The sequence below is a fragment of the Agelaius phoeniceus genome, chromosome 5 (assembly GCF_051311805.1).
Source record: "Agelaius phoeniceus isolate bAgePho1 chromosome 5, bAgePho1.hap1, whole genome shotgun sequence".
NCBI lineage: Eukaryota > Metazoa > Chordata > Aves > Passeriformes > Icteridae > Agelaius > Agelaius phoeniceus.
This window is the reverse complement of record NC_135269.1, coordinates 20,325,288-20,350,951: the sequence shown is the minus strand read 5'-3', so window position 1 is coordinate 20,350,951 and position 25,664 is coordinate 20,325,288. Positions and strand designations below refer to the sequence as shown.

General features: G+C 42.7%; 1 protein-coding gene across 1 annotated transcript in view; it reads left to right on the top strand.

The window, feature by feature from the left end:
- Positions 1-1,427: 1,427 nt before the first annotated feature.
- The window catches only part of NUAK1 (NUAK family kinase 1), a 47,222-nt gene continuing 22,985 nt past the window's right edge, over positions 1,428-25,664 (top strand). Inside the window, exons 1-2 of the mRNA XM_054632343.2 lie at positions 1,428-1,907; positions 24,783-24,903. Of these exons, the coding sequence (XP_054488318.2) occupies positions 1,443-1,907; positions 24,783-24,903 (586 nt within the window). The 5' untranslated portion in view covers positions 1,428-1,442. The remainder of the gene's footprint in view (positions 1,908-24,782; positions 24,904-25,664) is intronic.

The window sequence follows — 25,664 nt, the reverse complement described above, 5'->3', positions numbered from 1 at the left end:
TTTTTCAACCCTTCTGGCATGGTGCTGGCTCCTGCCAGGATCAGGGTACTGCACTAGGCAGACTTGCCCTGAGCCAGCTGGACACTTTTGCTGATCCTAAAATGAAGGTGTAGTGATGTAATTAGAGAGAAACTTCTGTTTTTAAATTCAAGTCAGAGAAGCTAAGGCTGCAACCTCAGGGCAGAGTGTTCACAGTCTTAGGAAGAAACCTTGCAGAAATCCAGCTTTACACACAGGCCCAGTGAGTTAAGAGAAACCAAACAAGCATCCTCACCAAAGCTGGTGCCTGGGTATCACTCCATCACCTTGACACTCCAGAGTTAGTTGCCTTTGACAGACCTGAGTCTTTGCAGGAGCCTGCCAGTAAAAATGTACGAGCACATGGATCAGCTTCTGTGCTAGCACTCCCCCAGAGGGATGAGGCTATCGGCTCCTGAAATTTTGTGCCTTAATATTGCTGTGACCACAAAGAGTAAGCCAAGATTTCAAAAGGTCTGTGTGTTATCTTTGCAGAGCAGACAACCGCAGCTGTAACCTGCACCTTAAGAACAGTCCATGGGGAGGAGACACTGAAGCAGGGCTCTCACTTGAAAGCCTTTGTGTTGTTCCAGAAAACTGACCATAGTGGAGAGTTCCAGAATTCTGCTACAAGCAACCATCTGCCTTCTCTGGCCATGCACTTGGGGATGGCTTCTTTTCTAAAGGGAGCATATGATTCATCTTAACCTCAGTAAAATTTGTATATCTGTGTTTAAGTATTCAAGCTGTCTTTGAAAGAAATAACCCTTACTTTAAAATGAAAAAAGCGTAAAACCGATGCATTCTTTGTATTTCAAAGATCCCGAAAGCAGACACGAGGTGTTCCTCAGCTCTTGGCGCAGATTTGCAAGTGAACCACGGCAGGACTGGGCCCAGGAAGGTTTCTCACCTGCAAAAACTTTGTGGAGCAGGCCAACAGCGCCTGCCCATGCCAAGGACAGGCGGCACCTGGGTGTGACTGAGTTTTTCTGCCAGCTCCACCAACATGGAAACCCGACAGGAAACCCTCGCCCGCTTCGTGAATGGGGAAAATTAGAGGTTTTCTGGAAAAACTTTCCAGACTTGTATTTGGTGTAGGCGTTCTCGAGCCCCTGCCCGTCCTCCCTGCAGGTGCACACACCAGACCCTCGGGGCCGGGGCCGGGGCCGGGGTCGGTGCTCCGCCTCGCCTCGGCCCGGCCCCGCGGGGCCCAGGGGCTCAGCCCGGGGCCGCGGCGGCGCGAGGCTCGGCCCCGCTGAGGCGCCTTCCAGCGGCCCGGGAGAGCCGCAGCGCAACCTCCGTTCCCCCGGCGGCCAAAGCAGTACCCCTAGCAACAATTCCCACCGCTGCCACCCCCGCCCCATCCGCGGCTCTCAGGGCGGGGCGGAGCGGGGCGGGCCGGGCGGAGGAGCCGCCCCACGTCGATGCCGCCTCCGGGGCGGGCGGCGGGGAAGGGGCGGAGAGCGGGGGCGCCGCCACCGCCCCCCGGCCCGCCCCGCCCGCCGCGCCCCGTGGTGCCGGCGCGGGCGCGGGGCCGAGGCAGAGGCGGTGAGGCCGGCGGCGCGTTCGTACCGCGCCCGCCGCCGCCGGGCATGGAGGGCGCCGAGGCGGCCGCCCGCGCCAGCAGTAGTTCGAGCTCCAGCCCCGCGCAGCCCCCCTGCTCCTCCTGCGGCCCCGGCCCACCCGGCGGCGAGGCGGCAGCGGCGGCCATGGAGGAGCCGGTCCGGGCGGCTCCGTCCCCGGAGGTAACGGCGGCGAGGAAGCAGCAGGGGGTGAAACGGCATCACCACAAGCACAACCTGAAGCATCGCTACGAGCTGCAGGAGACCTTGGGCAAAGGCACCTATGGCAAAGTCAAGCGGGCCATCGAGAGGTTCTCTGGCAGAGTGGTAAGGCAACAGAGCGGCTTCTCTCTGCCTCTTTCTCTTATATATACTCTTATATATACAGGTGTATATATAAGATCTTATTCCAGCGCCGATTTCGAAACAGAGCTGGCCGGGTGCATCCGTCCTGTGTACGGGGCCGGCGGGTGGTGCCAAGGCGGGGACCCGCGCAGCATCCCACCCTTGCCTGCGGTCCGCGGCTTTGTTCAACCCTGCAGAGAGACTTTCATCTGAGAGGAGTGGTAGAGGCATTGTAGTAGCGCATTGGTACATTTTGGAGAGATGTATTATTATTGGAAAATTAGGGTGACTTTTTTTTTTTTACCGGGGTTTTTTTCTTGTTTGTTTTGGTTTGGGTTTTTTTTTTTTTTTGTTTTGTTTTGTTTTTTGTTTTTTGGGGGCGTTTTTTTGGGTTTTTTTTTTTTGGTTTTTTTGGTTTTTTTTTTGTTTGTTTGTTTGGTTTTGTTGTTGTTGTTTCTTTGCTTGTTTTTTGTTTTTTTTAACACGCGTGTCCACTATGAATAGTTTTTTGTCCAGTGGAAATTCACGTTTTGGAGAAACCTGTCACATCCCCTGGCTAACCAGCACTGCTCACAAAGTACTGTCAGAAGGGAAAACGTTTGCTTCTCTGTTAAAAATGCTGTGATTCACTCATACTTCTCTGAGCTGAACTTTGCTGACACCTAAAAAAATTGCAGGGACTGCAGCCCACCCCATTGTTTTTTATGATCCATTTCACCACTCTGGTGCTGGCTGGCTTGAGACTTCAAGCAGCCTGGGGATTGTCCATCAATAACTCAGCTTCAGCATTTCCTCACTGGTGCAGTGCTCTAGCTGGGCGCAGAAATGCAATTGAAGCAATGTACACGTTAGTCAGAATTATTGTCATTTTTCCTTCCCAGAAATATGTAACTATCCACAGAGGGCAGGGGAATGAGAGGTGGGCATTTTTGTGTTAAAGAGATAGGTTTTTTTTTTACAGAGGTCTTTGTCCTGAAGTGCACTATATGAGTTTTCACTGGACTTCATCTAAAAGCGGGGCATTTCCCTGGTGATGTTACATTTACCTTTCCCTTTTGGTTGCTGGGGAGCTCAGCACGAACCCAGAGGCAGAAGGATCTGTAAAAGAAAATGAAATTTCAGATGCTACGACTTTAATAAGGAACACTTTGCAACTGAATATCTTTGTGTCGACAGTGAAAATGAGAGTTCCGGACAAGTTGTAGTCATATCATATATGCTTTCAGTTTATTAGCTCATTTGGAGGCTGGCTAAAGAGAAACCAGAGATGGACATCTCTGCACATGCTCACTCTAAGTCCATGATTTTTAGTTTGCTGTCTTGGCTGTTTTAGGACTTCAGGCTTACAAAAGCTTCAGGGCTATATTATATTCTAACTATTATTTTTTAAGTAGATTAGTTTTGAGTTGCATTATGTAATGTAGTAAATAAGCAAATAAGTTGAAAACATCTCTTTTCAAGGAGTTGAGAAATAAACAAAAAAAGGGTGGCAGTAATGTACCATGAGATTTGGCTTTGGAAAGAGCTCTCACAGAGGAACGGATGTAGAATAGATAGATGTGTGTCTCATCTAACTTAACAACACGCTAGGTCTTTCCATATTTTGCTAACTGCCAAGCTCTTCAGCTGCACAGTTAGAGGATACTTTGATGTTGTCGTTAACTGAATTTGTATGGCTCATGCCATCTTGAAATGGAGAGAGTGAAAATCAGAATACCTATGCAATCTTAAATGCAATAAAAATATATCATTTGCTGTATCAGCTGGTATGTAGAAGCTGAACAAGTCCTTACCAGGGTGTGAGTTTTTTACTGGAGTAATGCAAGCCTTGGCGTGTGGCACTCCGTAATTATTGACTAGTCTGCAGGCGAGCTCTGGTGTAACGTGTCTATTTGAACTGTAACACCTGTGAGCGTATGTAAAATATCCAGAGTTTGTCTGCTTGCAGAGTAAAAGCTAGTTGTCAGAAATCCAGCCAGATCTCGGTGAATGGAAAATGCTTCTTGTTTTCTGACAGTTCCCTTGTCTGGCTGTTATTGATCACTGTGAACATTGATTCCTTTCCATGGGTGAGATAAGGGAACTGACTGGAGATGACTGATCAGAGAGGGGCAGTTTTTCTTTGCTTTTTCCACCCCTCTTTCTCTTCCCTTTCCCCTTCTCAATTCTTTTTAGGGGCAGTGTTTGTGTTATCCATGAGCAGGTTGGACCAGCTGCTGCCGTGTCCAGCAGGGGATGCAATGTGGCCGGCACTGTCTGTTGCACCATGTCCAATGCCAATCCTATTGCAACCAGCAGCAAGAGTCCTAAGGGTGCTCTTGTGCAGGCTGTTTGCTTCCTACTCTGTTACTGGTTTAGCTGATCATCACTTTCTTTACTCAGTGGTAAGCAGGTATTTGAAGCTGAATGGTAACAGATTGCAGGGCTGGACCTTGTGTTCCCATTCATCAGTCTTGTTCAAGCAATTCTCCTGTTTAGCCTTTCCACTTCTCTTGTCTGTCAAGAATTTCTTTAGCTGTATGGAATTTAATAAAGAGGTTTACATGAATAGCCAGGCTTTTAATATGGAGCACAAACTTTGAATTTGTTGTCATCTGTATAAACAGAGCTCAGAAATGAAATAAACTGTTACGTTTGGGTAAATAAAGTAAAACCAAGGTGAGAAGACAGTTCAGTGTGAAGTACAGATGTGCTTTAATGCTATGCCATTGGAAATCAGTAGCAGGATTTCTGTTGACTTAAATGAAATTGGTATTTGGCATATGTTAGCAGGTTACAGGTTTATTCAAATTGTTATTCCTCTTAACTTTAACTTTGTTGTCTTTCTTTGTAATGCAGTGGGACGTGATCATAAAGTTTCCTGCCATAAAGCTCCAGGGTAGATTGTATGATACATTTGGTTTGTTACTGGAAACAACTTAGGTGATTTTGTGCATTAGTTACCACAGTGACTACAGACAGTATTGCATGCTGCATGGAGCAGTTAAAATATTGCCCAGTATATGATGTATGAGGTGCCTAATTTTGCCAGCAAGGTTTCTTCATTAGTGCTGTCTCAGTATACACAGTTGTAACTTTCGACATTTTAAATTTAAGGCACCTGTTAGCAACACTCATGTTTCTGTGGGTGTTTTTTCCACTTGTCATCTTGCACATGTTAAACCAAAGAACGGAACTTTTGTCAGTGTTATGTATTCAATGTTTGTTAGCCAAGAAATCCAGTTATGCTTATTTCAGCCTTTTTTAAGGTGCGTATTGACCACCTCTGGCTGATTCTGTGCATGGTGCATGAAGATGGTAAATGCTGCTGGATTCTTCTTTGGGTAAATGATTCCACTGGAGTAAATAGTCATTAGATTACAGATAGATGTTTTCTGTTTGCCGTTTGCAAAAGCCAGGAAGTTTGTCTCCCTTTCTCTCCCTAGCCTGCACTTGGGAGGTGATGGGGAGTAGCTGCAGGAGCCTGCCTCCCCTCCTCCTTTATCTCTCTCTTTCTGCCTGAGCCACGACATCTTTTCTTCCTCCTCACCAGCAGGTGGAGGAAGCACTATTCTCCTCCAGCCGTTCCAGAAAGGAAATTATTTTGGGAATTGATGACAAGCAGCAGCCCAGCATGAAGAACAGGCACATGGTGCATATTTGGACAGCCATGTTATGTGTGGTGGCTGCCGTGTGTTATTTATCTCTTTTGCATAATAAGTGCAGGTAGAAGGATGTTGCCAAATGAAATTGGTTCCTGGATCAAAATCTTGTAAAAAACCCTCAAACTTCAGAGCAACCAATTTTTTTATTTACAACTGCAGTGCAAATCTTCACTTTGAAACAGGTCTGCTTCTTGACGAGTTTGAAGGGTTGCACAGGGTCTTTGAAACCTGGAACAGCAACAGATTACGTGAAAGGAGGACTTTTGCTTTGCTGATTGTATTTCTCCATATCATGACAAAACCAAAATGTGAATATCAACAATGATGGCTCTGTCATGTCAGTAATTAAGGCCTTGTTGGGCACACAACCACTTTTTTGGAGTGTGGTTTTTAAAAGTTCCTTATAACAGGATAAAAGTGTGCTCATGGGTCACTGAGGGCAGTGAAAGCCAGGTGAAACATTTGTTCTCTCACCTATGCTGCCAATATCACAGAAAATGTGAGTATCCCTCTGATGCATGTGATTTTTTTATCTTTAATAATATATTTCCATTTTTTCCCCTGAGAATTTCTTCAGTTAGCACTTGGGTCACTGCTTCATATTGATTTTTATCTTGGTTGCTTGGTTTGCATCTTCTGCAGGATAATGTCCAAATCTGACACAGAATCTGTTTATTTCTTTTGAGGTTCTTTGTTGCTCTTACTAAGACATCTTCCTTTGTGGCAGACACAGGAATAAGTATATACACAATGCTGATGTGGTGTGAACTGTCTGTACAGTACTTTGCTTAGCAGGTTCCTGATTCATGAATGTGGCTTCCACAGCTCTAATAATACACTTCAATTATAGTAACAATAGCTTGTGTTACTACCCTATTTTATGCATGAGAAATGAAAAACTTGCCAATTAAAGCCAAAATCAGAAGAAGTTTCAGCTAGTTTTGAGTGCACAACCAAGTACCTGATTTGTCCAGACATGTAGACTATGTAACATCAAGGTCCTGTGGATGACACCCTCCTCTTGCAGCACTCAGCCTGTCCTGCCTCCTGGCCTCTCTCTTTACCCGGGGCTTTTGTCCCTGTGTGACATCCAGCTTTGCTCTTCATTCCTGGCCCTTTTGTACTCCGCTGCCTCCCACTTTGTTGTGCATGCCAGCGCGATGACCCGCGCAGGGTGTGCGGCTTTGCTCCCTGCTCCTGGCAGCTGCCAGCAGGATCTGTGCAGCCTGTGGTGGCTGCTGCGGGCACCTCTTCTGCCATGCTCACATGGGCCAGAGGTTCTTCAGGGCAAAAGGGATTCTTGCAAAATATGTAGCCTAAATCTTATGCATGTACGTATGTATTTATTTATTTATTTAAGATGTTCAGCCTGAGTTCCTTTAGGGACTCGTAATGTGACTAAATCTGGACAGTGTTTTCATGGTGCTGAAGGCATGTTAGTGAAACTCGGGTCATCCTCTGCATGCATGGAAATTCTAGATCTGGAATGAATAGAAGTTGGAAAGAGTATATGGGCTTGAAAACAGTTTTGCTGTTAATTTGTTATTTTTTCCGCCCTTAACTATTAGATATGTTCTGAGATTGTGGTTTAAAAAAAAGCAGCAAATGGAAAGAACCACTGGAATTATTCTAATGTGATTCACAGTGAATATTGTGGGCTTTGTTACCATAGGAGTTACTACCTGGTTGTATCAAATTGCTGCAGTCTTCATATAAACACTTGGATAATTGAAATGCCAAAGAAGACCTTAACATTAAGGGGTGCAGACAGAAATAACTGATTACAGCATGAAGGTCATCAGGAGAAAGGCACTAAAACAGATTACTAGTTTTCTGCACTGAGAAGTTCTGTTGGAGAAGCAGATTTGTTCAGGGAAGTATGGGTCAGTGGTATGAAAGTCTGAATTAATGACTAGCCAGTAAGGGGTCATCTGAATATATTAGTTTGTCAAGTATTTTCCTAAATTAAAGAACAGCATGTTCTTTGAGCTTTGAGTAAAGATCAAGTGATATTTTCTCAATGATGTTGCACTTCCTTACAGGTGAAGAAATTAAAAGTTTCCAAGAGACTGTTGCCTTATTTTTTTTCTTCTGGATTGGATTGAGCAATTTTGGGCCGATAATTAACTTCCCTGTGTCTCAGTGTATTCCTTTCTGGAAGGGTTAATATGGGAAAGTTAGACTAATGAACAGGGCACATTTTGGCTTGATGCATACATAGTGTGATTCCCTCTACATGTGAAATTTCACAACAGAATTTGAGCCAATGTTTTTAATGCAGCTTTCAGCTAAAAACACTATAAAATGCCTAAGTGTTTTTACAAATGGTTTCACAGCACCACGTGCTAGGTAACACAAGAGAATGGAAATTGCTTGTACAAAGTCTTTCATTAAATATTGCTAAAATGTACTGCATTTTTTAGTGGCATGTGTTCTAAAAATTATTATTATTTTTTTAGGAACCGCAGTGTGGATTTGCCATGTGGAGACAGTTACTGTATATACTGTAGTTCGGGGTCATGCATGTTGAATGAAACTGTGTGGAATGTGCAGTTCCTGTGAACAATTGTTTATTCTTTACAGAACTGTAATTGTAGTTAGTCTGTGTTTTGTCTGGTAAATAAGTAACTGTAGAGCCTCTGCTGGAGTGAGGAATTGGGAGGAGGCACCCAGTGGCCATAGCAGTGCCAAGGAAGAATGACAAATGCATGGGTTGAAAACCAGCTCTGGATATATCAGCCCTGAATACCAGCAGGTGAACATGTGTATAGCCATGATTATCCAAATGTAGAGCCTATGGGACATGTTTTCAAAAGCTGTGTACCAGGCATTTGGAAACTGGTTGATGACCTTTGGTTTGACATGGGCATCTGCCTGGTTCTAGTCTCTCCCTCCTGTATGCACTCATGTACCCTCTATCTACATGAACTGGGATGCTGATGTCAAAGCACCTCCTCTTGCTTGCAACTGTGCTCCTCTCAGCAAGACACTGTTCTCCTTACTGATGTCGTTTATGTTTTCCTCTAAAAAGCGGGACCAAACAATGCTTTCTGCTACAGCTCTGAGGGATTCTCTGAAGCTAGAGGTGCAGGTTTGCCTCCAGGCTTGGGGTGGGATAGGAGCATGGATAGCAAAAGCCATTGGTGGCTCCTCAGTGTGCTGGCCAGAGCCTTAGCAGCTCCTGACCTGGGCTAGGCTGGAGGCAGCCAGTGTCCATCTCGGGTGTTCTGTGTTGATGGTTTGCACACCATCAGATGGGCACATTGGCATGGGAATCTCTGACCTACAAGAGCATGTCCTTCTTGCCTCCTCCCTAAATTGCCCAGGTATGCACCAGACACTTTATAGAAAAACCTCGTCATTAGCACTGATGGGCCGATGTACTTAAGATAGTTGATATGTCAGAGGAAATGTCTCAGATAAAAAGGTCTCCAACTAAATATGTAAATGATATTTGTCAGTGTTTCCCTCAAATATCTTCCAGCAGATGTGAGTACCATGTGTATCCATTTAATAAACTAAACTCAAAATAATTTCCACTTTGCTAGATATATAGAGAATAGCTGGGGAGGGTGGGGAGCGAACTACAAAGCAAGGTAAAAACTGCATATGTGTGTTGTTATATTTGATGACCAATTCATTAAAGCCATAAGTGTATCCAGGCTTTCAATAGTGTTCTCCTGCTGTTGCTTCCTGTACTCCCTGGCTACAAAATCAGTCTCTATGGCTCTCATTTGTCTTACCCACATGAAAGACTTTGAGCATCTGCAAGTTATGATTTGAGAAGTATCTGCTTTTAAACAGAATATATTTTATCACCGTGTCTTCACAGGCAGCATTGTATGTTGTATAAATTAGGGGATCCTAGACCTTTGAACACTCAAAGGCTGGGTGAGGTACTCCGTGTGTGTACTGTGTCTGGCCATGCCCCTCAAACATGCTGGACCCACGCCAAAAATGCCGGATGTTTAGTAGATGTGGAGGCCCTCCTGTAACCTTTACTGTGTGCTGCAAAGCATGGAGGGGGCAAGGTTGTAACCATCCCTTGATCTTCCATGGTTCTTGTACTCTTATTTGAGCTCCACAATTTCTCTATTTTCAACTACAGACCATGGGCCAATCCTCAATTCAGTCTGTTAAACTATTGCATGGTATAAGCTCATTGTGTCCCTCAGCTCTCCAAAGACGGATGGAACTCCCTTAGCTCTGATGGTTTATGAGCCAGCAGTCCTTAAGGCTGCCATTGGTCCATGATGTGATGGAAGTCCTGGGTCCTGCTCAAGTATGGACTTTTCCAGGCTCTATGCTTACCAGTGTAGGAGATAAAGGAACCACCCCTTGAAGTATTTTATTCACTTGAAAAAAACCCAGTCACAGGGCAGCTGTGGGACAATGGGTTAGCATGGCTGGCCTGTGTGAAACCATCCTGGCCAGTTGTAGATGAATGTGAAAATCACAAAATAAATGCAGGTCTTGTTTTTTATAAATATTAAGAAAACTGCAGCTGAGATTGCTGAGCTTAACATGCTCCTAATGTAACTCTTACTTTCTGGATTCCTCCTCAGCCTTCCCTTCTCACTGTCAGCATTTCCCACTTCACCTCACCACACCTTCAGCATGGTGCCTGAGAGCGCTTGCTGCTGGGTCCAGCTACCTCTGTGACAAAATATTGGTGTTTGGCAGGCTGTGCTTCCCCTGTTGCCGTGCCTTCCTGGGGAACATTGGTGATCCCAGAGCCCCTTGGCGACTCTGGTGCAGCAGTCACCTGTGGGATGACTTAAGGCTGGAGCAGTGTCTTTGTTCTGAGGTCTGGCTGCTTGATGGACTTGCAATTATCTTAATGTCTGGCTGGGCCATGGAGCTGAGTCAGCGTGTTTGGCCTTGAGCAGCACTGCTTCAGAATAAAGACACTAGTTAAGGGACATTACGCTTAAAAAAATAATAATTTATTGTTCCTGTGAAAAGATACCAAGTTCAGGGACTAAATTTAGGTATTCCTTGGTAGATCAGAAAAATTGGGGTCTTGCTGTTGCTGGGGTCCTGTCAAAGCTTTCATATCATGATTCCTGTGTACACAATAAGGCATTTAATCTCTGATGGTATTTCTAATCTCTATTAAATGCCTGATGGTGAAAGATATCTCCTTTTATTTGAGGTACATGTGTTATTTTAAAAATGAGTGTGAATATTTTTTTAATCACAAAAGATAGCAATAGAGATTGGGTAGAAATACTTCTTTGAGCTGTGTGGTAACTAAGCAAATGTTTCTTTTTGTTTAACGGTGCTTTGTTGTTGACACAAAAAGGTTAAGTCTTTTGCACACAAGTCTGACAGGGGAAGACAGCAAAGCATTTGTTAAAGAAATAGCTTCCAAGGCATGTGTTCAGAGCTGTCACTTATTTGCATATTTTTGCTACTCTGCACAAATCAAACATTATGGCTACGCCAGCAGAGTGCAGCTCAGGAAGGAGGAGCAAAGGTGCCCGGAGATGCCTGGGGACAGCTGGCGCAGTGGATTCGGCAGGGCAGAGCTGAGGGGTGTTGTTTTGGTGTGAGGAAATAAAATAGCCTTTGGGACGAGAAGAGGGGAGAGTGCAACCTTCCCATTTGGTATATGCTCTAATGCCATGTGGTCTGGAACCTGCAAAATTCCTGTAAATACCTGCTGGAGGCAATGCAGGCTTAGCTGACTTGTGTAGGGATGTAACTGAGAGATGTTCACATTGGCCTCTTGGGAAGATACCTTTTTAATCAGGACTATACATGAGCAATAGCACCCTTCATGCTACTTCCTTTTTCATGTTTTTATTCTCTTCAGGGCACCAAAATGAGGTGAAACAATTAAATGGTGATCTGTGGGTTTAAGCTCCAATTCTTGTAGGAGCCAGCTGTTACAGCTATGCTTTTGGGCTTCCAGGAGGGTGAGTGGTTTCCCTGAGGTTCATCCAGAAACTCTGTGGTGGAGCCATGGGGAGAGAGCTGAGGTTGACCACAGCTCCAGCACTGTGCTGAGCCATTCCTTGTGTGGGTATAACCATCTCAGGAAAATTGCTCTTAAAATTAACATCCTCTTCCATGGTTTCAGTCACACTTTGAAGGCATGGTGCCATTTTTTCAAAAACCCACCATCCCTTGTGCCTTGGAGACAGCTCTCACACTGTTGATCACCACCTGATACAACTCAGTCGCCGTTGTGTCAGCACAGCCTGGGAGGAATGAGGGCCTTTAGGCTGGACTGTGCAGTGCTTTTGCACCCAGGCCAGAGACTAGCCATCCTTTTCAACTATGGGGTTTTTTTCTGTGTACAGGTTGAGAGTTTTCTACCAGTGTTTCAGTAAAACAAAGTATTCCTCCATTCTGACTGGCATTGTTTTATGTAAATGTGGTCTAAGGGAACCTGTGATAGGCCTTGTTTTGGGTTATGCATTGCTCACAAGGAATTCATCAGGGAGAAGGATTTCATGCTGTACTTCAACCTCCTTCAAGCCTTTCTTGGATGAAAGGAAAACTCTGCAACCGTGAATGTAACTGGTTATCATTATTGAATGTCATTACTCACTCATTCTGAGCATAAGCCAAAAAAATTGCATCCCCTGTGATGTATGTGGGTAAAATGCTGCTCTCAGTTGTGTTAACACTTGTAAGTTGAAGAGTAGAGTTTGGCCCTTTGTTTTAATTGAAATATTTGTTTAACACAGGCAAGGACTAAACAATACACTTGAAAGCGATTTGTGTTATTGTCTGTAGAGCAGAGCTTGTATTTTATGAACTGGCTCATCATAAAGACAGCATAAATCATGTAGAGCATTCTCATTTGCCTTTTCTTTCTTTCTTTCTCTTTTTTTCTTTTTGCAGATGGGGCTTGTAGAGTAGAGTTGCAGTCAAATGTCTGCTCCAGGATATTTTAGTTGAACTGTGTGAGTCCATTAAACAAATGTAATGGATTTTTGGAAAGAAGAACTGCATGTTTCAAACCAAATGTTTTACATAGAGAACATCTGGTTAGCTCTGGATGTTTGTATGTAGAGCACATCAGACAGCAGCTGTAGTGAGTTCATCTGGGAGGTTGCCTGGGATGTAGTTGTAGGATATGACAGTTCAGTTGTTATGGGGAATAATTCCTATGAAGTATTGCCATAAATTGAATGCTTGGCACAAACAGCTGTATTTTTATTTTACTGCACACCCAAGTTATTCTTATCTACCCAGCAAAACTCTAGACGCTGTTTAAATAACCCAGTAAAAGCTGGCACTTCAGAGCTGTATTAAAGCATGCCCAAGGAGGGGAAATGAAGCTTGCTCTGTGTTCAGGGAAGCACTATGGATTTCTGCCGTGGGCAGTGCAGCACGAGTGAGCAATAAATGCAGTATGTGCAAATGGTTTGTGGGGCTGAGTTGGAAACGATCAGTGTTCCACTGGTGTTGTGTGGTGTTTCTTTGAGCAACGTGAATATGCCAAACCGGTGAAATGCATATAATTAGCCTGACATTAGAGTTTATTAGGGCTACTGGAAGAACTTTAACCTGGGTAAATTAATAAGTCGGCTTTTATTTCACAGCATCAGAAATAATATGTTTCCAGGAAATGTAGAAAAATGTCTTATTTGGGAGTTGGTTCTTAAATTATTTTTGCAGTTCAGCTGAGGAATACGTAGTTCAAATGAGATTAAAGTTGTAATTTCCAGAGCAGCAATGCAGCTTCCCCTTTCAGGATTGTTTAACTAAAAAGTTAAACAAAGTGGGTTAGGCAGTCTCTTGGTCTGGTCCCTTGTGGACAGCAATTCACATTATGCAGCACTGCTTTAATAGTCCTGCTTGGTCTGACATGATTTGTGGTATTTGCTGAGATGAGTTTCTGGATCGAGCAGCATGAAAGGGAATTGCTCCTCACTCTGAGGAAGGGGGGGTATGTCCAAGTGTGTGCGAAGGTCACTGGCAGGGTGAAGTGGGAAGCCTGGGCTGCTGTTGTTACACTACCTAACAGCTTAGCTTCTGGCAAGGGGATCCCAGAAACATGGGTTCTAACTCTCTCATGTTCAACTGACTCCAGCCAAAACATATGCCAAAAAAGGTGTTTGTGCATGTTGAAGAAGGGGGCAACAGTCTTGGAGCTTGTAGGGTCTGGGGGAGTTCTTAGGCAAAGCTTTCCATCCTGAAAAATAATTGCATTGTGCTTTTTCCCCTCCAAAGTTAAGTTTCCTCATAACTGCTTAGAAAAACTGCTTGCAGTTGTGAACTCCTCTTCTAGCAGGGAAAGCTGGAATTATGCATTTAAGGCTACAGAATAGCTAGATGGCCTGCCACTTAATTGTAGGAAAGTGTAATTCATTCCTCACCCTCTCACATTCATTCCAAGCCCAACTGGCTGCAGGGAGCAAGAGTGTTCCCGTTCCTGTTTTACTCTCTTTCCTGAGCCATTAGGGTGGCCCTGGTAATTAACTTTCAATAAACAGAAAGGAGCAACAGGAGGTTCCTCTATCTTCAGGGGTGTAAATATTTCTCAGAAATCAGAGACGGATGGGGAAGAAATCTTAGCAAACTCCTTTCCTCCCACTGTAGTAATTCCACCACATTCCGTCATAAATTCTAAGACAATCCCTTCCCAGAAGGAACCATTAAATAGGTAATGTCCAGGCAGAACAATGTAATACTGAAGCAGTGTGTTAACAAAAACAAATTTAATATTGCAAAGCGATCTGTAAGCCCTGGAGCAAAATAATCTGGGTGAGGCTTTGATACATGATTGCCAATCTTTTTGTATTCCAAGAGTATTTTTCCAGATAGGATATGGGTTTATGGTTTGTTAGATTCCCACCAGGAAGTGGTGTTTATATTTTGATCCACCTTAGATCAGTTTAGGAAAGTGTACTAGATACAGGTGCTTCTTATATTTCCTTGTCATTAACCCTTCCAACTGTGCTGTTTAAACACATCTGTGCACCCTCCATCATATAATATCTGTGGCCCACGGTCTTTGCATAATGAATTCTTGCTCATCAATGTAAATCAAAAAGACTAAAGTCTATAAATTCAGCTTTAAAAATCTCTTCACACTTAAAAATTCCGTTCTGTTAATTAGGAATTTCAGGTGGTCAAACAGTATGGTTTTTGGTTTTAATGAGTGTTGTGGTGCATGAAAGTACAGACATTTCTTTTAAAAAATACTCTTCCCAAGTTTTTTCCTTGTACTACTGTAATTCTCATGGTGAAACAGCACTTCTCTTTTTTCTCTGAAGGACTGTAGGACCAGAGAGCAAAATCAAAAGATCCCCACAATACCGGCTGACTTCACATTTGTGGTGGAAGAGGCATTTTAAGATGTGCAAAGCTCTCAGTGGTTCTGAGGTTTCTCTGAACTCACAGAAGCTTCAGTGAACAAGAGAGAATAATCCAAGTTACATTTATTTATCCACAACTTTCTCAAGCAGAATGTACCAATAAATGAAAATGTGCTGTGAGATGGCTTCTTGGGAAAAAATGGTTCTAAGAGTTCAAACAATGTCTAACCCTCTTCCTTGATTAATGTGAATTACAGCCTTGCACTGATGTAGTACCTTTCACCTAAACCTGCAAAATCACTTCAGAGACTCTGGTAACAGCTGAGGTTACCATTATTTAGCAGCACATTGTAACAGTTTGCAGCAGTTGCTTAGAGGGTGTGAATAGCCCCATTTCCAATTTAAATTATTGGAGGAATTACAGGAGTAATTTTCAAACTGGAACTAGATCCAGGCACCAGGGCTTTATACCTGTCTTCTTAAGAAAATCATAAAGGGCTTTTTTTATGACACAGCCAAGATCTTGGTTTTATGTTTCATCCCCAAATTGATGCCTTGAACAGTGTGCACTCCTACTTTGGAGGATTACTTCTGTGTGGTTCACTGCTTATTCACAATGAAAAAACAACATTGAATTAAAGTTCCTCTCTGCTGCCTCAGGTTAGCATTTTGCATTACATCAGCAGCTGTGGTAGCTGTGAGATCAAGCCCCAAAATTACTGTGAAATCTATCTTCCAGGTTTTGGAGAGTGGATCTGTAATACCCATGTAACACTGAGAATAGTGAACTTGGGGCTTGTGAATTCTTTCAGTCCTCTTTATCCTGACTTGCCAGTAATTTAATTAGTGCTAAACCGTCTGCACACAGACTTGCAGAAATTAAAAGACTGACTGACACAGGATTCTCTTTCAGTGGCTTTTCCTCTTGCTTATGTGCTGGATAGAGCTGTGCTGTGTTTGGAAGTTGATCAATAATGATTGCACAATTCTAACCTCATTTAAACTATGATATAAACAGACATGATAGAAACGGATGCTACCAGTTTTTTTCCTACTTAAAAGTGAAGTCAGCTTTTTTTTTTCTGTTTTTTTTTCCCCCCTCCTTTTTCCCCCTTTTTGGTTCCAACAAAATTGTAACCTGGAAGAAAAGCAATTAGACTTTGTGAAATCCCAACTCAGTGTAATATTTGGCTTTGGTAGATGTGGAAGCCAAAAATAAACATCTGCTTGGCAACTTCACTAGAAGTTAACTGTAAATGCAGTTTTCATCTTTTGAGTGAATGTGGCATTCAGTGCTGGTTAACATCTCTTAAGGAGAATGATCCATAGTTGAGGCTGTAAAGCATTTTTTTTTCTTTTTTAATTACAGTTATGAACATCCATTGCCTTGGGGAAATCCCCTACCCCAGTTTCTTTCCAGACCTAATTTCTTATGAGCCAAAGCATGAACTTTTCATGAAAGTTTGAAAGTAGTTGGATGGGATATTTGTGAGTTATTAGACATTGGAAAGGAGATGGTCTTCCATCAATCTGTGCATGATATGGAGTTACATTTAGAAGTGTATTAGAGAAAATGTAAAGCAGTCCCACTCTTTTCTCCAGGAGGGTGAAGTCTGCACGTGAAAGGGACTCTCCCAGGATACCACACCAGCCTTAGGCTCCAGTTCTGATAGGACACAGCTGCAAGCATCTTTAATAACCTGGTCATATAAGGTCTTTGTTTTTCAACAAATCTTCTGCAACCTCTGCTCCTACCACAGCAAATTTGTTGTACTGTGGGTTAGGGAGGATCGAAGTGAATGCAGATTTGTGGTAGCATGCTATTGGGACAGTGGGGAGGGGTGAGAAGGAGCAACTTGAGGCATCACTAAGGGAAACACATCATTATTGTTAGGGATGGTGGTTATTTGTAGGATCTTTCTTCTAGGACTGAACATTGCTATGACTTAGGACTTCAGTAATGTGGTGTAAAAATCTTCTGGGAAGGGAGAAGTTTTTTGGTATATTTCTGACATACATTTCTTGAGGCAAGGATTCTCAGCATTAAATGAAGAAAGGTCTGCCAGGGAAATTTGTCAGAGAATGCATAGTGTAAATGTGCCAGACTTTTTAGACATAGCTGAGGGTAGTGAGTACCAGACAATGAAGGCATGCAAATTTCCCAGTTAGGCAGTAGTTACTCAAAAAATGTGCTCACAAATCCTGATAACAAGCACCGTATGTGGGGGTGAGGAAAGAAGTGGAGGAAGGGTGTTGTATATTCCTTCTGTCACCCACTTTATATATGTACGGTATAAGTGTGTTCATCTGATACCTTCTACTGTTCATAAAAACTTGATTCCACAAACATCTTTCTCTGTGAATAAAGGGGGAACTAGAGAGAATATGTAATCCCCTTGCTAAGTGTTCGTGAATAGTTAATTCCTCTTTTCCACTTGGCGAATCATTGTTTATGATATGATAGCAGCAACTATATCCAGCAGAACCTGAAAAGGAAAATTAAACCTGAGGTAATCATACCTTCATTCTCCCAGAGACAGCGGCACATTGTCCCTCAGCTTATGCAAATAGAATTTTTATTTAGCATTTATCACACTGACTCAGGACTTCTAGTGCCTTGGCACAAGAGTGAGTTTCTCTACAAGTAGTGACATCAGCTTTGGTTTTTAGAAATATAATCTGCTGGTACATTGTGAAGAGGGGAATGAAACAGGGAGACGCTGATGTTTGCTGTATGCTGTTACCATGCACAGTGAGGCAGCTGTAAAAAATACCTTCATGTCCCCCAAGCACATGGACCTGAGAGGTGCATCGAAGCACGTGCATCATTGCCCTTTATGTGTGCAGCTGCTGGCTGGCAACAACAGTAATGATGTTTTGTTCTTGGTAACATCCAGGACATGAACAAACATGGTGGAACAAAGTAATGAGCAGAAGCTGAGATTTAAATCAGCAAAGGCTCACTTGGGTGCAGATGGCACCGGTTACTGCTTTGAGCAACTCTCCCAATTACTGCACGGTTTGCCAGCATATCAAACAATAGAGTGGGGCTGCTGATAAATAATTAATAAGGATTTTGTTGAATGCTTGTCTCCCAGGCAGTATCACCATGGAGATGATCTGGCTTTTAGGATGTGAAAACTAACAATCTCTGAAACAATGGCATTGTGTCAACCTTACTCTTTCCCTGAAAGGGAGAGCTCTGAGAGATGTGTTAGCAGATTGCACAACATCAGGCACTAATTTTGCTTACACTCACAGTGGCCTTTTGTCAACTTTTCAGTGACTGCATGAAATGTTTTCTACGACCATGCAGAAGCTTGTTCTTAGAATTACATGTCTTGCATGATGCTTTTTAGTACTGCATCTGGCCCAGGGCTGGAATCTCAAGATAACTTTTTTTCAGCAAATGGACACGGCAAAGGTATGATCATGTGGTAGGAGGATTACAAAAAGAAGTCTTTATAAGTGTACCTTTTCAGAACCCTTTGGATGCTTCATTTTCCCCTTTTCAGAACCCTTTGGATCCTTCTTCCCATCTGGAAGGTCCAGGGGCCAATTAGACAGTTATTCAGCCCACCCCCTGCCTTTCCTTTTTCTCCTTTGTGTAACCTCTGGAAGTGCCATTTCAATGCAACTGCATTATCAGCATTCCCCTCCTTATCATTTGATTGCAGCCACCTCAGGGACCACATAATTTTGTAGCTTTGTTTCTTTTCCTCTTGGGTTGGTGATGTCTGGGCTAAGAGCCATAGGCACAGGCTCCCCTGGAAAAAACATTATATGGTGCCAGACTTTCTTGCTTGGCTCTTTGGAGCTGAAGAAAGAACAATGTACCTTTTCTCTCCCCACCCCTGAACATCCTCTGCTCTCCCTTTCTCTTCCTCCCCTGGTTGATCAACCTATTCTTTACCTCCATACCCCATTGGCACTTGGCACATTGCACTTCCCACCTTCGAATCTCAAAGAAAGGAAGCAGAGCTGTGAAACTGGCTGGGCTCACCCACTTCTCATTGCTGGGTAGGGATGAATTCAGTTCACAGCTTTCAGAAAGAAGAGTTTTATGTGTATTTAACCTTCCCCTCCCTCTTCACACAAAGAAAATGTTTGTAAATAATTTTCTTTAAGCGTCTTTTCTGACATATTGCTCAGTGGCAACAAGCTGGTTTCCCTTTCTCAGGGAACTTCGCTCTCTGTCCTGATGGTGGTTTATTGACTCTCCATAATAGTATTGCTAGAGCCCATTGGAATTTGTTTGAGCATGGATGGTATGTACAAGTGCTGGAACCAGCTTAAAAGTCACAGCCTCCCTCAGTGGAAAAAAACAGTTCATATCTCACTATGGTCCTAAAAATAGCCTTGGTAGATAATAGAGAGTGGAAGATAGTTTTCAATGGGTCTGAATGTACTGCATGCAGAAATTGCTGTGGAAGGGTCAGTGGTTTGTGGCATTTAAGTAGTCAGGCTCAGCTACAGCACTCACCAACTTAAAAATCTGTGACTCTGCACTGTGGCTAGTTCTATCTTAATTTATATTCACACAACTCAGCTGGAAATGAGGCAAACTTAGGTTCATTAGACTAAAACAAACACATGAACCAACTTCCTGAAATCAATTAAAACAGATTTTCACTTTGATGAAAACACAGCTTTTTTTTTTGCTCAGCTGTAAATTATGATGCCAGCAGAGACTCAGTGGACATGAGACATGGAGATTTGATATGGAAATGGGCACCTATTGCCATGCCCTTTGCCAGATATTTGGACCTGGAGATACTTTTTTGTACACAGTGGTCTTGATCAGGCTCTGTAAAAATAAATTCTACCTGTTTTGCTCTGCTAAGCAGCCAAGAAGCTTGAAAAGGAAGAAAGACATTTCTCTCACAGATACGACTGAATGTGCAGAAATGTTTGCAACTGTCATACTTTTGAAGTATTTATAGTTCAATTCCAGTTATTTGTATGAAACAAAAGCAAAGAAGCATGAAGTGTATTGGAAAATACTTTATAATCTCTCTACACCAGTTCAGGGAGTGAGTATAAATCCTCTTTCCAGCAAATGGAAACCAGTAATTTATTGGAGCCTTGAAGAAAACAATTTATTTCTCTACGATTCCTGCCCAGCACACTCTGCAAGCTGACTCATGGAGGGATGGGAAGCCAAAAGTTCTGCTCCCTCTTTTCTATCTGTTTCTGGAAGGCAGAGCAGCAATGAAGCTGGGGCTGTGCTTGTGCAGAGCAGTTTGGAGGTGCCTGGTTGTATTAGAGGTTCACACCCCCTGCCTGTACCAGATTTTGGGGAGGGTATTCTCTTTACCTCCTTCTGAGCAGAGACTGGTACCAGAACTGGCGGTGCAGGTGGAGGCAGTTTCATCCCATGTCTGATGGTCTTTCTCTCCCCCTGACTCATGTGTGGGACCATGCAGCCATCAGAGCCACAGAAGATACTGGGGATGGTTTTGGTGCACACAGCCAGTAATGATCCCCAGAGGGAAACTTCGCATGGCCTAGTTTTGAGCTGTGACCTTGGTGCTCATGCATGTATTTAACTTAGCATGTGTGAGCTGTCCCACAAAAGTCAATGGCCTGCTCACATGTGTGAAGTTAGGCATGTGCTAAAGTGTTTTGCCAGATTGGATACTGTGTCTATAGGGGCTTTGGGTGAACTTGAACCTGTTTTGTTGGGGTGAGAGGCTTTAAATTTCATGATTAGGAATCTGATACGTTACTCTCTCTGAGTGCAAGGTCTTGGAGTTATCTGAAATTCTCATTAAGACAAGAAGCTAGGAAAAATACAAATTCCTCCACTAGTAATGTTACTAAAAATACTATAATTAAATTATCTAAGTCTTAAACCCAGTAAAATATATTGAAAAGTGTGGTAGAGGTATAAGTAGAGTGTTTTGAGAGTACCAAAGGGACTAACAGCACTTTCTCTGCAGATATTGAGCAGGAATATTTGGAGTAGTTAATGTAGCTGATGTAAAAAGCGTGTTGCTTTTTCTGTACTCTTGATTCATAGGCTGTAACCCTTAATAAATTTTGATGTTGCTCACAGTGAAGCCACTGCTTTCAGAGAAGCAAGAAAGCAGACTAGAAAGAAAGAAAGAAATGAGCCTTAAGAATGAACAAACAAGTTCTTTCATAAGGTATTTTTCAATTTACCTTATTTCCTATTATGCTGAAGTTATTCAGGTCCATCATGCAGCAGTCTTGTAAGTGGGGTCTAGAAAAATTTGAGCCGGCTCTGTCTGGTATTAAAAGCATAAGCGCTCTTTGAAAATGTATTTTCTGGAATATGTTTCTGAAAGAAATAAATTTCATGAGAGAAGTTCTATTACTATATATTTTAGAAGACCTGGAAGGGAGGCTTGTTTTATAGTCCGATACCATAACATACAGCTAGGGGTCTTGTTTTGCTCAGAGATATGAAAACAATGAAACATGTAATAAATACCTGGAATGTGATTGTGATTTGTAATGTTTCCATGAAATACTGAATAAAACCCAGCTGGGCTGCTTTCTTGTTTGTGTTGGTTTTTTTCAAATCAGTAGACTTGAGCCCAAGAATTCTTGCTGACGTGGTCTGAGCAGACTGGTGTAGGTGAAAGAATTGACTGGCAGAAATCTGTTTCTTAGAAGGGAAGAGCTGGAATGAATGCTGTCCTGCTCCACTAATCCTGCTCTGGGATGCCACCTCTGACAGTGACAGTCTACTGGCACCAATCACTCACTGTTCGGCCTTTCAGACCAGGTCACCAGCAAGGCTGTGCATGGCTGATAGCCTTTGAAGTGTGGAACCTATCCACTTGGGGATTGTGCAGGCCACCAGGCAGATGGCATGGGGTGAAAAGTATTTTTTGAGATGCCTTTTAACCTTTCACTTTCCTGACACCCTTTTTGAGGAGAAAAATAGCAATTGAACATTGGGAAAGGTATCAGAAGTCATCCTTTAATAACAAGATGGTTTGTTGAATGAGGCACTTCTGTGGTGTGTTGTGCAGTTTGGGAGGAAGAGGCAGGCAGCAATTTCTGAGATGACACTGCCCTTGTTTCCTTACTGTCCTTGTTTCCTTTAGGAGTCGTGTCACCTTTCTGTTTTGATTCCCTCACCTTCTGAAAGTGGATAAATTGTGCTGTTTCACCACTTGCTTATCAAGGTTTAACTAATAAATGGCTACAACTTAAGTGCTGTGCAAACAGACAGTGATACTACTTTGTGAGCATGTGAGTAAACCTCTCTTATATGCAAGTGCTTGTACTGGTAATGTACAAGGGGCACTGCCTCCCACGCAACGCTCTTGCTGTGTGTCAGGATTGCAGGGGATGGGCTGACCGTGGCCAGGTGGATGCTTAGAGCTGCCCTGGCTCCACTGACACCACTAAAGTAAAGATATTTCACACCTGCTGATTGTCTTTCCTTGTTTCCAAGTGCCGAGTGAGGGAAGTGAAAGTCTTGAATGTTAAAACCCAAGGGATGTGTTCAGCATGTATTCTTTCCATATATTTGGTATAAGACATTGCAGCCTGGATGTCACTGACAAAATCCCAAGTACTTTAGCTGGGCTGTTGAATTCTACCTCTGCAACTGGGAAGTGATGCTTTCAGGAGAGCTTAAGTACCATCTTTGAAATTTGGGTAAACTTTTAGGAATATCCTTTATAAATTAAGGTGCCTTAATTTTCAGCATGGCTTGTGAGACTGTAAACTCTCTGGTCCTGTTAAAAAAAATGTTTCCAGGCAACACATCTGTTTGCATTAGAATAATGTTCCAAATGTATACTTACAAAGTGCTACAACACTTTTCAATCATGTTTGCAATTTTGTATCTAAAATATGTTTTCTTATATGGAATTATTCTACAGAGGCTAGTGGGTAGATGTGCAAAAGTCCTGTCTGTGAAGCACACAGTCAAGTTATCAGGAGATTGGCATGTCCTCTAGGATGCTGTTATTACTTTACCAGCCGTGAATAGGGAAGAATTTGCTCCCCATTGTATATTTGACAATGAAACCCTTCTTAAATTCTTCTCAGAGCCAAATACAAGGCTGTTTTTTAATAAAAAATGTGTTTTTACCCATGTCTATATTTATTGCAGGAATGCACATACTGCTCCAAGAGCCACCCACATCCTTCTGTATACTGGGTGTATTTGCATTTGCAATCAGTCCCAGTGCAAACGTGGGAAAGGGAAAAATCCATTGTCATCTTTAGAGTTGGTTGCCTTTTCCATCTCTAGAGTTACTTGGAGGCTATCTTGGTCACTCATTCAATTAAGATCTGTTGTATTACCTTTTCTAGAAATATGTGCCATGTAAAGAAGACTACAGCAATGTTGTTACTTTAAAAGTCTCTATTCCAAATGTTTGGGTCAAGAGCAAAAAAATAATTGTTTTGGGTTTAACATGCAAATTGTTTTTGATTTCTTTTTGTTCTACTGTCCCAAAGTAGGGGAGCACATGAGCAAGAGCTTAATTTTAAGCACGTGCAGCAGTCTTTGGGAATTCAAGGGGATGAGGCATGTGCTTAATGCTTTTTTGAACAATGTTGCTTTTCAGAGTTGAAGGCTTTGTAGGAAACCTGATCCTTTAGAGTGGCTCCTGTTTATGTACATTTCGATTTTATAATATTGTAAGTTTTTCTCTTCTTTCTTCAATATCCTCAATGCTACATCATATAATGAAAACAATACTGGTCATGCCACTTGAAATTACTGAAGTAGGCAGTGACTTTTTTTTCCTAGAGTAACTGAGGAAATAACATAAATCATAGATTTACAAATGTTTTCCCAGAAGAAGTCCACAGTAGTTGGCTGCAAAGAATGACACAAGTTTGGTTTACCCATAAAAGGGTAGTCATCTCAGCAGGTCAGTGATGTTTTTCAAAGACTTATTGTTGATTTTAAGCTAGCTGATAATTTATTCCCTGAACTCTAGCTTAAAAAAACAATGCAGGGTAAATATTGAGTATAATAAAGACTGTGATGCCATTCAGTGTGCACAATGCCCTCACCTTCCCTCTCCCACCAGCTTCTCTGCATTGTTGCTTTCTTCATTTCTCATGAGATTACCTCCACAATTATTTATGGGGGTGTTCAGATAACACACAGGCAACACACATACACATACTCACAAGGACTATTATAATTTGAATTTATATTGCAAGTTCAGCTATCACTTCCTCTGTTCCCACCCTGCCTTTTGGAAAGTCATCCAGTCACATGATATGCTTGTAAAAAAGCTTGCTGATTGAGGAAGGATGCAGGAAGGATATGGTTTTGCAGTGACTGCATAAGTGTTGTGTAGGACCTGAAGGCTTGGGTTTATATAAGGACAAGTTTAGATGTGAATTTTAAAGATTTATTTATTCTGATTTTTGAATAAGTCACAACTCCTGAACAGTTTGCCTGCTTTAGACAACCATGGACTAATCTTTGTTAATGGGATTGTTTATGTATTAACATGGATATCAATACATAATTGGCACCCTGAATTCCCTGCCTCTGTTCTATCAGAGATATCAAAGTTTTTTTCAAATAAATTGTCTCAGAAGTTTCTTTTTGAAATTTTCAGATGCAATCATGTCTTGGCTAGTGTGCTTCCCATCAAAATCTCTTGAGGAGTTTTGCCATTTGCATAAGGAGAGTGCTTAGGCTAGCACAGAAATCTTTCTGAAGGATGCTGTGTTCCCCCTCAGTAAAGTCCTAAGACCTGAAGAGCCCAAAACTTCATGTCACCCATTACATTGTTGTGAGAGTGTATTTATTGTTATATAGTGAGGGAGCTGGAGCATGGAGGTTTGTATTTTAAAGGTTTGTTTTGGTCATTCCATGTTCTGCCAACGTCTAACATCTGTATTTATTTTTTAACTCTTCTTAGTGGATTAGATGCATCTGTTCAATTCCAAGAATAACGCTTGATTTCCTGCATTTATAGGTTGCAATAAAATCCATTCGTAAGGACAAAATTAAGGATGAACAAGATATGGTTCACATCAGACGGGAGATTGAGATCATGTCATCCCTCAGCCACCCTCATATCATCACCATATATGAAGGTTAGTGAATGTGATTTTCCTCCCTGACTGCTCTGTTACGTTCTTGCAGACCTGATGTTCATGTTTCTTGAGATCGTGCAACCCTTACTCCTTGTGTAGCCCATCCCTTACCAATGAGACTGCCTTGTGCACTGCCTTCCCTCTGAGCTATCAGTGTTTCACAGATGCATAAACCTTTGCTAGGAAGAGCTTCTTCTTGTGTGAGTTCATTGTGTCAGTCGCAGGTGGGAGATGGTTGCATGTATCACCTCATGTCCTTGCTCCCACTGTACAGTTCAGTTTCATTTCACCCTCACTCATGAACCAGCCTGATACCTGTTTCTGTTCCCAGCCCCTAGACCAGTCCTTGTTTGCTTTATTTTCCCTGGACTACACAGGACTGCTCTTATCTGCTCTAGGACTTTGGCCCTCCCTTACCAGTCAGTTCAAGTTGCTAATTCTGTCATTGCAGCTTTTCCCCCTGAATCCCAGCATCCACTTCCTGTCCACCGCTGCACACTTTCCTGTCAGTCTGGTGGCTGGCTTATCATTCCTTTTTCCTTATCCTGTCTTCCTCCTCTACCTCTTTTCTTCCTGGGACACAGCTAGGAAGATTTGCCAGTTTGTTTATGTCCCAGCACTCGCTTGGCAGGTCATGTTATGTGCATGCTAAAAGATGCCAGTCAAAAGGCCTGTTGCTGCAGGGAGGGAGGCTGATGTTGGACGTGGGATGTAGACTCCAGAGGTTCAGAGGGACCTGGGTGAGGCAATCTTATCCCTGG